The 14,940-nt window shown below is 30.5% G+C and overlaps 1 protein-coding gene across 2 annotated transcripts in view; it reads right to left on the bottom strand.

Moving 5' to 3' along the window:
* Positions 1–14,940, bottom strand: part of LOC134695033 (tensin-3-like) — a 189,584-nt gene that overhangs the window by 160,893 nt on the left and 13,751 nt on the right. Inside the window, exon 1 of one of the 2 annotated variants that reach the window (XM_063556199.1) lies at positions 1,674–1,857. The exons of the other annotated variant lie outside the window; for it this stretch is intronic. Within the exon in view, the coding sequence (XP_063412269.1) occupies positions 1,674–1,781 (108 nt within the window). The 5' untranslated portion in view covers positions 1,782–1,857. Of the gene's footprint in view, positions 1–1,673; positions 1,858–14,940 lie in introns of those variants that run through there. 2 annotated transcript variants of the gene reach the window in all.

The following is a 14,940-nucleotide window of genomic DNA, read 5'->3' as shown; positions in this document are numbered from 1 at the left end:
CTGATCAAGTATGAAGTAAATTGTTCACATGGCAAAGGACCACTTCTAGGAATAAAAGATCATATTAAATCAACAAAACTGGGTGAAAATTAGGTTCATCCATAAAATGACCTTTTTGTCAAGTTTGCCAATTGTTAATCACTTGACCTCTGAAGACATTAGTTGTGCTTGGACATGGCTTACAACAATACAAACAGTGTTGGTGGTGAGATGTAAATTAATAATTTCTTTCCACTGGGAAATTTATGAAATATAATTCTATCCTCAAATTGTCAATTTCAGCTGTTTTAATTGCCTGTAATTGAAGTATTGGTCTGTAAAGAGAGAGGCTTCTAAGTGAAATTTCTAAGGTCATTTAAGGTTCCTAAATTATCTCAGACATTTAAAGGAGAGCATCATTTAATTTTGATACATTGAGTACATAAAAATTATCTGAATTCTAGAATTCATAAAAGAATATGTGTCCAGTAGCTTAGACACAATGCCTTACTCATTATACATGTAACTATCATATATCTGTGTTCATTGAACTGCGGAATTAAGGTCAATATCATCATAATGTGGCATGATGAAAGTTTTAAGTTGATATGACCAAAATCTTCATGGTTCATGATAACCACCTTATTTTTTCAACCTGATACGAACAAACTCATTCAGACTGATTTGAAGGATGCACAGACAGGAAAATATGCATGTATGCATTGCCTGTGAACAATACGATATCATTTTTTTAATTTGCTGTCTATTTCTTAAATGTTAATCAAGGGGGAAGATATTCAGAGTCCATCTATAGCAGAAACTTTTTCTTTTTTACAGTTTTCTATATAATTATATACCGGTAAGTAACTATGTACTTATTAAAATATAAGGACATTCACACATTTAAATGATTTCTTTTCCTGGTGATTAAAGTGTTAACCTGACCTTCACTATATACATCAGGTGAATGGACCTCACATCAATACTTTACTTACTACTTAGGCCAAGAAAACAGTTTGTAAGCTTTAAATCAGCTTCATTTGTATGCTTAAAGTACTTCATTTATAAGTAAATAAACGGTCATCTAAGACCTAAGAAAACAGGCATCTTAAATGTTAGCCAAGGGATAATAACATATCAAGTTTCCTCTGACATTTGAGAACTAACTATTTAGGTATTGTGATATATGTGGATTTACTTGTATCATATTGTCCTAGGTAAATTTTAAGGAAATAAAAGGGGGAGGGTGTAATCTGCCAACACTCGTCCAAGGTCATATAAAATGAGTGATATATGTAAACACTTACTGATATACAAATACAAAAAAATCATGGATAATCCCTCTTAGCAGGTGTTGAGCAAGTAGGTTAAAGTTGAATAAGGTGGACTGAAATGCAAATTCTGACCTACTTACTTTGTCAAATCCTGCTTTAATGTTCAATCATAGAAGCATAATAGGTGCATGTAAGGAGGAGTAGGAAAGACTTAACTCCCCTACATTATGATTGGAGGGAAAATCATTTATTGTCATTAAATTGAACCAAATTATTTGTCTCTCTCTACTCGTCCTTATTGTCACTTGCACAGACAAATACGTTCCTCATTTCCTCATGCAAGGATGCACCCTGCCCTCCCGTGACCTCCTCTTTCCTCCAACCCTTTCCCACCACCTCTTTCCAAAATAAACCAATTACCTTAAAAGTATCTGATAAACAGCTGAGAGATTTTTTCATCTTTTTCTTGGGTGGTTGTATGTTCAATAAAGTACTCCATCGTCTCCGTAAACTCTTCAGTCCTGGCATGTTTACCAATGTTTGTTATAATTCCACAAAAATTCATGAATGATTCAATATAAAATATATCCACTTTGATGATCAAAAACTCCATAAAGAATTAATGTAATCTATGCATCATCAAAATTTGTAAAATTGATGTTTCCAAGTTCAGTTCTATCAATTTTGAATGTATTGATATAATCTGTATAGCTTTATTTTAATGTCTGTGTAATTATACTAACAAATAATATTCTATTTAATGTTTATCCAGAGCATGTATTCAATGATAAAATCTTCCTGGGAATCACTTTTAATTTTTTTCAAAAATTATTTTTTTCCACATGTGGCTGAGGCAGACAACACTAACAATGTACATAAGTGTAGGCAATTGCAAGTGGCACTTTTTAATGCTTGTCAATAAATATGCCTTGATGGATAAAGATTATCCAGGAATCACTTTTTAACTTTTCAAAAATAACTTTTTCCACATGTGTCTCTACGACAACACAACACTGCACATATACAAGTGTAAAACAAGCGGCAGTCTTTTTAATGCCTGTCAATAAATCTGTCTTGATTGATAAAATTTATCCAAGAATCACTTTTTATTTTTTCAAAAATAATTATTTCCACATGTGGCATAAACAGACACTTTTCTAAGGATTGTACAAGTGAATTAGTGGCACATCATATTTCTTTACTAGGTCAATACCTCCTAATTCCAGCTGAGAAATAAACATCAATTTTTCAGAAAATAACAATCGTATTTTTATCAGGTTATTACGATTACAAACTGTTACTATTTTTTGAAGGGATATGTTTTTGTCATTATGTTAAAACCACTATAACTCTTATGAAACTATCTATATTAACCTGTTCAACAGACGAACATAAAAAATATCAGTTAGTTAATTTTTTTTCGATAGGTTACAAGTCAATGTTTCCGTCCTACTTGAAAGTATTGAATTCTCTAGAATGAACTAATTGTCCTTGCTTTGCCTCCAACTAATTGCTTTCCTGTCTTGTCACATAAAGTCCCTTAAATACTTCACTTTTTGATTGCCGCTATCATATAGTACTGGAAACTGTGAATGGAAAAAAATTAGATGTTGAATGATCCATAGTTTTCGATTGCAGTTACGTATTGGGCGAAACTATGAATGAAAGAAATTAAAATGCTGAAAAATCCTAAGTTTATGATTTCAGCTTATTTGGATGGAAAACTATATAAATTAAATAATTTAAGACAATAAAAAACCTGGTCCTATAACTTTAGCGAAACAGTTATATTTTCTTAAAAGCCATACGAATAAACTTAGGATTATTCATGAGTAAGCACTAGGATCAATATTTGAGTTTATAAAATTTAAATAAATGATTAAAAGGAATATTCTATACACACAGGATAACTTCCCCTTCCTTATCCGACTAAAAGGGTCTCCGGAAGAACATTATCGAAATTCCTAGATTTTTAGTCTCCTGCAGTGAGTCTTATGATTCATTCCTAGCAAATTTGTTTTTCTCAAAAATAAATCGTTACTTATCAAAATTGTCCTTATTAATCATCTTACATGTACTTTTCCGCATAGGTGTACTATAAATAGAAAAAAATACTTGAATGTTTATTTTCTGATATTAATATCTATTCTAAGCTTTCCCATGATTAAACACTTTTAAGTAATATTACGTGTTACATATCAATTTAATATAAGTTGTGCAATCTGTATCAATACATGTACTTGAAAAAATGTCATAATTTTTCTGATAAACCCATCTTATATTGACCTAAAAATTATTCATCACCTTAAGATATTGATCATGAATTAACATATTCTTTTTCGTTCTTTCTTCAAATTAGTTAAAAAAAAGTCGAATTATATTTTCAACAACATTTTTATTGCCTTAAATTAGAATTTCAGTACCTTAAATAAAAGATCAAACTTGAATAATAAAGTATATATAGTATTTAAAATAAGGAAATAGAAATTGGTAGACGACAATGGCTTTAAAGTTTTTCATTATCTTTAAAATTGCTTATTAGCTTCCATGTTTATGACAGCTGTCGTCCTAAATTATGACCCTATTAGTTGACGCTAATTAATAATAATGTTTTGATTATTTGTGGATTCACAAGGGATTATTAATCACATGCTAAATATGTTGAGAATTCATAATATTGTCCAATAATTTATCCTGTAATCAATGTCATTAGCCAAAAGATGAATAAATTATAAGTGAACAAGTGCTTCAGGTTTTTAATGGGAGATATCGAACTAAAGAAAGAATATGATAAAATAAAATCAGCATCATATAAAAGGAAAAATGTTGAGAATCAGTCCAACAAGAATAATTTAGAAAATGCCAATACCATTTTGTTTTAAGTATCAAAATTACAAATAAAATTGACAAAGATATAACTATAAGCAGTAAGAAAATTTGTCTATAAGATGCCTTTTTTTGAATGGAGCCTCTTGACAAAGTATTGAGGGAAACTGTCCATCTGAGTTGATTTAAAAACGGTAAATAATTTCTTGGCATTAATTATTAATTTCAAAAATTTAAATACTATGATCAAATATTTATCATTGAAGGTTAATAATTTAGACAAACAAACATTATAAAGATACACAAATACTATAAAAGGTCCATTGATTTCTATGAATCAATTTTTATGAAAATTTCATTCATTAAACTCTTATGATCTGATGTTTTTGCTATTTAGAGATGCAACAATGCATAGAGCCCTTACCAATTGTCACTTCTATCAATAAAGCTCAGTTTCATGTACCAATGTCTTGCTAAAAATCCTTTCAAACTTGTCAAATACAAATTATTCCCAAAAAATCTTTCAAATTTAAAATGACTAAAAAATAAGATGTTCTAACCATATCGTACAATTGTCACATCATTTCATCTGTATCCAAATTAGACAAATATGTGATTTTGACAAAGAACACAAAGAACCATGTTCATGAATAATTCCATGTGTGAAATCTCAATTGGAAACTTAATGTTCCTAGCTGTTCAACATCAAAAAGTTAAAATAAACATCCAACCTAGTGACAAAGCACAATTTATTTTATAGAATTTTGTCTTCTTCAAAAGATTCATTTAATTAATTTAACGATTGTAGGGCTTTTCAAACAAACTAAATTGGTAATAAAATTTTTAGAATAGCGTAAATTTTACATTCTTGCCTGCAATATTTCAAGCTTGCTTAGTGAAATAATTCCATTTGGTCCTGTTGCTGAGCGAAAGAATGGCTAAGAAAAATGTCAGGTGAAATACTTAACCCTGTGTCAATTAATGTAAACAGGTCAAGTTTAAAGATGTCACCCCTTATCAAACTTTTGTTTACTATAAACTTACAAATTTAATTATTGTATCCATTTGTTTTAAGAAATTTCCATAATCATGATAATACCCCCACTGAAGATCTTATTTCTAAAGATGGAAAATTTACATTTAAAAATGATTTGAATCCTGCTTTATACGAAAGAAAAGATGAAATATAAAAATTGTATTACTATCAAACCAACCACTTGTTATGAATAAAAATCTCCTTATTAACTTCAAATCCAATTAATTATTTGGAAATATTGCACAATTTAAAATCCGATACAGCACATCTCTGGTTCACTTAATGATATTTTTCTCAATATGAATTAATGCATCACATTTAATAAGGATTACAATTCCATACTTCAATTATTAACTAAGATCCTGCTCCATACTGATGTGAATTTCCATTCCATGCAAATTGAATTCAAATTCGAATAATTATGAAAATACACACAAAGAGTCACAAGACACTAATCAAAACCAATACCAAATTAGAAAATATATAAATATCGTCTATGTATATTTCATCATGTCAGTTACAAGATTACGTCCAGATCTATAACATTATGAAATTTGACTTTGACATCTGACCATGTCAAATGCACTTGTATAACTAATAGGATATCATACTCATGATTATTGGAAAATATGCCTTCATAAGTATCCACGACCAATAATTTCATTCAATAAATAATTTATACAAACAAAATTTTCACAATAATCTGTAAATGATTCTTGATGGCTTTACCAATTAACCTTTTAATATCACAACACTATTAGTCTAAGATTAAATTGACCAATAAATGATGACCAAAAAAGCCAATTAAAAAGAGCCAATGAGAATTGTTACGGAGAATATGGGGGTATTATAATAATAAAAATAAATCAATGGACCTTACCTTGTATAAAAGTGTGAAGTTATCAATTACGTTTGAAATTTTACAACTTGATTGTACAATGATACTAATCTCGTTTGCCTCAGGTGAAAAATCTATAACTCTTTCTGATGATACCTTTATATCTTCTTGAATAAAAACAAAAATTCAATAACTTTCTCAACAGTCATTATCTAGTCCTCATTAATAAATTCTGATTTAATTGGAAGTTAATGTTATAGCATGTTTTGAAGTTTTCCACATCATTGTTATTTTTTTCCATTGAAAAATAAATCTTAAAATTATTCAGTTTTAGATTTATTGAAAATTTGTAATAGCAAGTTTTTTAATTTTTTCCTGCCATTGTCATTTTATCTGCTAGAAAAATAATTCTTGAAATTAATCTGTGTGAATTTTAAGGTGATATTTTTCCAAAAAATTTAATACCATTTAGAAAAACTTATTTTCAATGAACATCTGTGTGCTAAAAAAAAAGAGAGGTAAAAAATATTAAAAGGCCATAAGTCTCAAAGTCAATGACTAACTCAAACAATGCAAAAAATAAAAAAAAGAGAAAAAAAGACAAACAATAGTATTCAAAACACAACATATGGTTTTAGATTGTCCATTTGGTATGCAATTTCCCCCCTACCCTTGTAATTTTCATTACAAAAAGATACAGAACAACAACAACAACAACAACTCCCTTCTCCCTTAACATTAGATTGACTAAATGATCAAAATAAATGCTCAAACAATTTAGCCAATCAAACAAATAAATAAATGATACAACTCAGAGCAAATACTTTCCTTTTGATGGAAAAAAACTTAAAGCACAATAAAATTACAATCCAAATAGCACATTATAATCCAGAATTTAGTATTATTTATAAAACTGCAGTATACAAACTATATAGCATTTTTCTCAAACATTTGAAACACAAACAATACTGTTATAATTTATCATTCCTGACTGACAAATGGTAATTTTATATCAAAATATTTAATATTCTTCTATTATAATACAATAAATATTTAACTTAGTTGTAACAGAATTTTAAATGATTAAAACACCTATAAATTCTTTTGCTTTGTTCAAATCAATTTGTACATAAATATGAATATTCTTTCTAACAATTGTAATACCCCTTTGAATAAGATTTAATAAGGATAAAACTTGAAACATCTGTTTTTGAAGAGACAACTCTGTAAGCTGAAATCCTTATACATCAGAAGATATTTCTAATGCTTCTGTTGTAAAATTCTTTGCTTTTGTGTTTTACAGAGTAAAGTATGCTATAATTTTCCTGAATATGTATGTGTATCAAGCCATGGGTTTTAAAGCCCCAATCAACAAATTGGGTTATAGCTTTTAAGACAGTCCATAATTCTAAAGTGATAAGGATTTTACACCAATGAACAACAAGAACATGTATTTACTAGTTAATTTTGGTTTTTTGCTGTATTTCGAATTTTTGATTTTTCACTAATTGTTTTGTAAAAAATTTGGTTCTCCCTTTTTTTTTACATTTTGTCATGTCAGGGCCTTTACTAAACAATATGGGTTTTGCTCTCTGTTGAAGGCCTTTCACTGTATAATGTGACATACTTTTTAAAATACACATCCTTTGGTCTCTGATAGCTAGCAGCCCCATAGGCAATCAAACAACATCTCTTTATCAGGGGCTGATCCAGTCATTTTCAAAAGGGAGGTTCCAAACCCAGGATAAAGGAATGGTGCTTCCAACCATATGTCCCTATTCACATGCGTTGATTGTCAAAACAGAAATGCTGGGGTTCAAACAAATGGAACCCTATTCCTGGATCCGCCACTCTCTTTATATTTCCAAGTTGTCAGTTTTGAATGCCACAAAATAAACAGGAAAAAAAAAGAAACAATTACTGTTAGTTATTTCTAAGAATAAATAGGGTACAGACTTAATGAACCATTTAATTGGATTCCACTAGACCCCACTCATATACAGCTAATCATATTAGACATTACATAACCATGTTAACAATAACATTGTAGTATTCACAATCAATAGAAAATAGCTTGGAAATCAACATTTACAATCAATTTCTGATTAAAATGTATTCTATAGGATGCACTTGTAATGCTGAATCCAGGGGTACCAAAAGGATACAGATCATTCTTTAAAGTGAACACCAAAAGGATACTTTCTGAGTTGAGACATGTGAATCCACTCTGATAACTATAGATATCAAACTTGACATGTGAATCCACTCCGATAACTACATATCAAACTGGACATGTGAGATATCAAACTTGAAATGTGAATCCACTTTGATAACTAGATAGCAAACTTAACATGTGAATCCACTCTGATAACTAGATATCAAACTTGACATGTGAATCCGCTCTGATAACTATAATCAAACTTGACATGTGAATCCACTCTGATAACTAGATATCAAACTTGACATGTGAATCCACTCTGATAACTAGATATCAAACTTGACATGTAAATCCACTCTGATAACTAGATATCAAACTTGACATGTGAATCCACTCTGATAACAAGATATCAAACTTGACATGTGAATCCACTCTGATAACAAGATATCAAACTTGACATGTGAATCCACTCTGATAACAACATATCAAACTTGACATGTGAATCCACTCCGATAACTACATATCAAACTGGACATGTGAGATATCAAACTTGAAATGTGAATCCACTCCGATAACTACATATCAAACTGGACATGTGAGATATCAAACTTGAAATGTGAATCCACTTTGATAACTCGATATCAAGCTTGACATGTGAATCCACTCTGATAACAAGATATCAAACTTGACATGTGAATCCACTCTGATAACAAGATATCAAACTTGACATGTGAATCCACTCTGATAACAAGATATCAAACTTGACATGTGAATCCACTCTGATAACAAGATATCAAACTTGACATGTGAATCCACTCCGATAACTACATATCAAACTGGACATGTGAGATATCAAACTTGAAATGTGAATCCACTTTGATAACTCGATATCAAACTTGACATGTGAATCCACTCCGATAACTACATATCAAACTGGACATGTGAGATATCAAACTTGAAATGTGAATCCACTCTGATACTAGAATCAAACTTGACATGTGAATCCACTCTGATAACTTGAATCAAACTCGACATGTGAATCCACTCTGATAACTAGAATCAAACTTGACATGTGAATCCACTCTGATAACTACATATCAAACTTAACATGTGAATACACTCTGATAACAAGATATCAAACTTGACATGTGAATCCACTCTGATAACTAGAATGAAACTAGACATGTGAATCCACTCTGATAACTAGAATCAAACTTGACATGTGAATCCACTCTGATAACTAGATATCAAACTTGACATGTGAATCCACTCTGATAACTACATATCAAACTTGACATGTGAATCCACTCTGATAACTTACAACATTAATAGATACCAAATCTTATTCTCTGACATAATTAATTTAATCCATCAATTCCCTGAATTATATATATGCTACAGGCAATTTCTAAATTTAGGCATTTTGTAAAATGACTGAATATTTTAGGCATTTTGTAAAATGCCTGCATGATTTAGGCATTTTACAAATTGACTATTTTTTTCAGGAATTTTATAAAATGCCTGAAAAAAATGTAAGGCATTTTACAAAATGCCTAAAAGACTTAAACTGAATGGGATGTACTCAAAATTTAACGACTGGAAATATCAAACAGATGATTTTTTTCTATCATTAAATATAGCATGCACTTTTCAGTTTGTTTTAGATTTAAGAGTTTGACTGTCCCTTTGGTATCTTTGGTCCCTCTTTTAAACAGTTACAGTTTTATAAATGTAATTAAATCATTTACATTAACACTGAAGAGGACAATTATTTTTGCTATTTGTAATGATTGGATGACAGCAACTGTTACACATTTTTCTGACTTTTTGCAAAGCCAACATTTAGTGTTACATCTGGTCTTACCACTAGCACTACAGACACAGTTTGTGTAACCCTGACCTTCACACAAAGAAACTTTACTGACAGCTTTACTGAACGATATTTCATTATCATTATTTACAGATTGAATAGCAATGATGTTACTGTCAGACCGTTCAAACTGATTCCTGGTGTAAAGTCCACGTAGTATTCCATCTTTAATTTCTAGTTGATAACCATGCTCTTCCTTTCCCGTTACAACAGTCATAAGGTTACACAGGTCTCCTTTCCCTCGATCCACATCCCAACATCTACATGTACCTCTGTCAGAACTCTTTCCGATAGATTTCTAACCTGACAGCTTGTTTTGTCATTGAGTCTGATGCATGCCTTCTTTCATTTTTGATAACCTCTTCATTTGAACACAGATGACAAGTAATAGTTTCAGACATTGAATGGTGCATGCATGCTTTTCAAGTGGCAAATATTTCATGCATATTCAATAGGCATATGAGGCAACTTAATGGTAACAGAAGTCGTCAACTCAATCTTCATATGTGATTATGTCCTTTTTTTTACTTGACCTAAAATATTCCTTGAGTGAATCCTACTTTTATTTTCAATATTTTGTAAGTTGAGCAAATCAGGCTCCTAGAAGCCTACAGATTTTCTTATAAACGGTTGTTACATTTTTAAGAATAATCTTAAATTTATTTTACTCAACCCTTTTTGTAGCTTTACAATATATTTTTATCATCTATTTCATGTATTTCATATTCACACAATTTGCCTGAAACAGACCAGGTAATTTGTAAAATTTTCATTGAAAATTTCAGGCATTTTACAAAATGACTAGGTTTTTTTAGGCATTTTATAAAATGCCTGTCAACTTTAGGCATTTTGTAAAATGCCTAAAAATTCAGTCATTTTACAAAATGCCTAAATTTAGAAAATGCCTGTAACATATATATTGATCCACTATAAACTTTAAATATTATTTTACTCCGCATCTGAATTTGAGTGAATCAATATAAAGTTTCACATTTTTTATGAACTTTCACATAACATTTAAGATGTTTTCGGTCTTTGTTTGGTAAGTGGGTTGCTTACCCAACTGAAAGTTTCTAATTCATTTTTTCACATCCATCTCTATAATCAAATTTTATTTCTTCTGAATTTAACCTATTTCTTCATTAAATATTTCCAAGTCTTTTCACAAACACTTCAAACTTTAGCTCTTCATGTAACAATTATTACAGTAGATATTGCAGAGCTTTAATGTATATAATATTCATATGATAGCAAAATTATAAAAAGCATGTTGCAATTTCCATTTTTTTTCAACTATGCAAAACTTGAGCAAAATATACCAAACTATGATTTAAATATCACAAAAGATTGAAACATATAAGATCACTCTTTTCACATGGTCTAACAATATTTGTTTATCTTAAGATCCCCTTTTCAACACCATTATGACCAGACAGGCCAAATAAAAAGATCACCTGCTCACTTAAATATTCAGCTAGCCAATGTGTTGGACTAGTCTCTGGTTTCACATTCATTTCTTTGTAGATAATGTGAATAAATTGGGCATTAAATTAATGAATATTCATAATATTATAGGTGTTAAAAAATTATAAAAAGTTAAAATATTTCTCTTTAAATCAAGTGTGTCGACTTACAGAGGGCTTTAGTCCACTAGGTAAGCATGCAGACTCAACCTCCTTGTTGTAGATTATTTGTGTGTATTTGTCAGTACTTTTTATATGACAAAAATGACCATGATAGATAGAAAAAAGCAATTTTATTGTTCCTCATAATACCACAATTGGATTATCTCCTATCAGATACAGGCTATACCATTCTCAATTTTATTACTTCAAAGAGTGACTCAAAAGGTAACCCCCATCCCCCCCAAAAAAATATAAGCAGTTGAATTGTTGCATTATAATTTTTTTTCATATTCCATATCAGTTATTATTGAACTGAATTAGCAATTGCAAAATATATTTTCGATTTAATTTCCGACACTGAGAATCAGAAGTGTTAATTTGAACTAATGGCTGACTAATCAAATGAATGTATTTTTTTCACATTTGATTAAGTTTTGAAATATAAAACACCTTCAAAGATCGTAACAATTATCAAACATGCATTGCCACAGCTAAAATAACATACAAAACAAAAGCCAGCATCTGTATCAATGTCACCAAGTTCATGTCATTAAAAAGCAATCAATAAACTGTGCAAAGAAATCTCATAAAACATCAGGTAAAAACACAGGTAACTAAATCTTACAATAAACATGTGATAAATCTGCCTCAGCTGACAGTTTATTGTTATCTCCTTGCAACATTATCCATTGAAGGTGAGATATAATATTGATTTTTCACACTGATGCAAAACCTTGATGAATTAGGATGCAACAAATCAATGCATTGTCATTGTGCAGCATAGAACTGCAACACCTGATTAAAGAGATAAATCTACAATCAACTGTATGATTCATGTGGAAAATTATAAAGATTTTCACCTAGGTTCAGGACTTTTTGTTAAAAGGTCTAACTGGATCAGGATGAGGTTAACAGACTAGAGAATATTGTAGTCAATGCAGGCACAGATCCAGAGGGGGGATTCCGGGGGTTGGAATCCCCCCCTTTTTTTAGACAATCAATGCATTTGAATGGGGACATGTAATTGGAACCCCCCTTTGTCCTGGGTTAGGAACCCTCCCTTTTTTAAATGGCTGGATCCACCCCTGCAATGAGTAAAGAAAAATGAAAAAGAATAAAAAATTAAATGCAGGAGTATAAAAAAATAGCCTTGCTAAATCAGGAGGCAACAATTCAATGCATTGTCAAAGAGACGGATGAAAGATACCAAAGGGACAGTCAAACTCATAAATCAACAAGAATGTGTCCAAAGTACACGTATGCCTCACTCGCACTATAATTTTCCATGTTCAATGGACTGTGAAATTGGGTAAAAAATCTAATTTGCCATTAAATTTAGAAAGATCATACCATAGGGAACATGTGTACCAAGTTTCAAGTTGATTGGACTTCAACATCATCAAAAACTATCTTGACCAAAAACTTTAACCTGAAACTCACACTTTCATTTTCTATGTTCAGTGGACCGTGAAATTGGGGTCAAAAGACTAATTTTGCTTTAAAATTAGAAAGATCATATCATAAGGAACATTATATATATGTACTTAGTTGCAAGATGATTGGACTTCAGCTTCATCAAAAACTACCTTGACCAAAAACTTTAACCTGAAGCGGGACAGACGGATGAACAAACAGACGGACGAACGGACGCACAGACCAGAAAACATAATGCCCCTCTACTATCGTTGGTGGGGCATAAAAATAAACTGACGTCATGGCTAGAAATGAAAAAAGACAAACAGACAAACAATAGTACAAATGACACAACATAGAAAACTAAAGAATAAACAACATGAACCCTACCAAAAACTAGGGGTGATCTCATGTGCTCTGGAAGGGTAAGCAGATCCTGTTATAGAACTGCAACACCTGATTAAAGACATAAAGCTACAAATGCAATCAACTACATGATTCATGATTCTCTGTATATAAAGCCTATTGCAAATATGTTATTCGTTGAATATTTGAATTCGTGGTTCAACTTTACCCACAAAAATTGATATCCCACGAATAATAATACATCCACAGCATCAGATTTAATATCACTCATGGCATATTAAAACTGGATTAATTTGCTGACCAACACAAAATAAAGCAAATGATCTTATCAATAAATATTAAATACCGCACTGATAAATCAATTTCATAAGTGGACACTCAAAATAATCCTATAAAGGTACCATAGCAACCGTTAATAAATCACTAAAAATGACCACAAAAGATCAATTAAAGTATAAATCTGTGTCGTTACCGATTCCAATGAATTTAATGCCACATAAAATCCTTATCTTAATTACAAAACACTTCTCCTATACTAAGGCTCTCAAGTTGATTGGGTAATAATGATAACAATGTACATTATTTTATTACCTTGCTTGTTTTGAAATTTTGAGGACTTAAAAAACTTCTTCTGTCATGATCTTGCTAATAAAATGTCCATTACATTATAATATTTTAAATAAGTTGTCAATAAGAAAATTTACAGCTTTTAATCATCTCATCCCAGTTTTGTAGATATATTTAGCATATTTCTATTTTTCATTGCAGAAGTAGGCTTTTTATATGAGTTAATGCAGCAAATAATTATTATCTGTAATCAGATTTATCAAAGGACCATTTAATTAAATGGCAGAACTTTTGATATGATTGCTTGGTAGTGAAGTATATGGAGTTGAAAAATCATAACTGGCAACTGAATTGAATGGACCAAAAAGCAAGTAAACTTTTTATTCAAAACATTCTAAGAGTTTTCGTACAATATGCTTAAAAGTCACCTTGCACATGTTGCACACTCACTGCGAATTTTCATACATCCTTGTTGAAAACCATATACATAACTAGAGGCTCTAAAGAGCCTGTGTCGCTCACCTTGGTCTATGTGCATATTAAACAAAGGACACAAATGGATTCATGACAAAATTGTATTTTGGTGATGGTGATGTGTTTGAAGTTCTTACTTTACTGAACGTTCTTGCTTCTTACAATTATATCTATAATGAACCTTGCCCATTAGTAACAGAGAAAAATATTTGGTAAAATTTTACATAAATTTACCGAATTAATGAAAATTGTTAAAAATTGACTATAAAGGGCAATAACTCCTTAAGGGGTCAATTGACCATTTAGGTCATGTTGACTTATTTGTAGATCTTACTTTGCTGAACATTATTGCTGTTTACAGTTTATCTCTATCTATAATAGTATTCAAGATAATAACCAAAAACGGCAAAATTTCTTTAAAAATTACCAATTGGAGGGCAGCAAGCCAACAACCGATTGTCCAATTCATGTGAAAATTTCAGGGCAAATAGATATTGACTTGATTAACATATTA

Source organism: Mytilus trossulus, chromosome 13, assembly GCF_036588685.1.
Source record: "Mytilus trossulus isolate FHL-02 chromosome 13, PNRI_Mtr1.1.1.hap1, whole genome shotgun sequence".
Taxonomy (NCBI): Eukaryota; Metazoa; Mollusca; class Bivalvia; order Mytilida; family Mytilidae; genus Mytilus; species Mytilus trossulus.
Note: the sequence above shows the minus strand (reverse complement) of the source record. Positions and strands in the feature narration are given on the sequence as shown.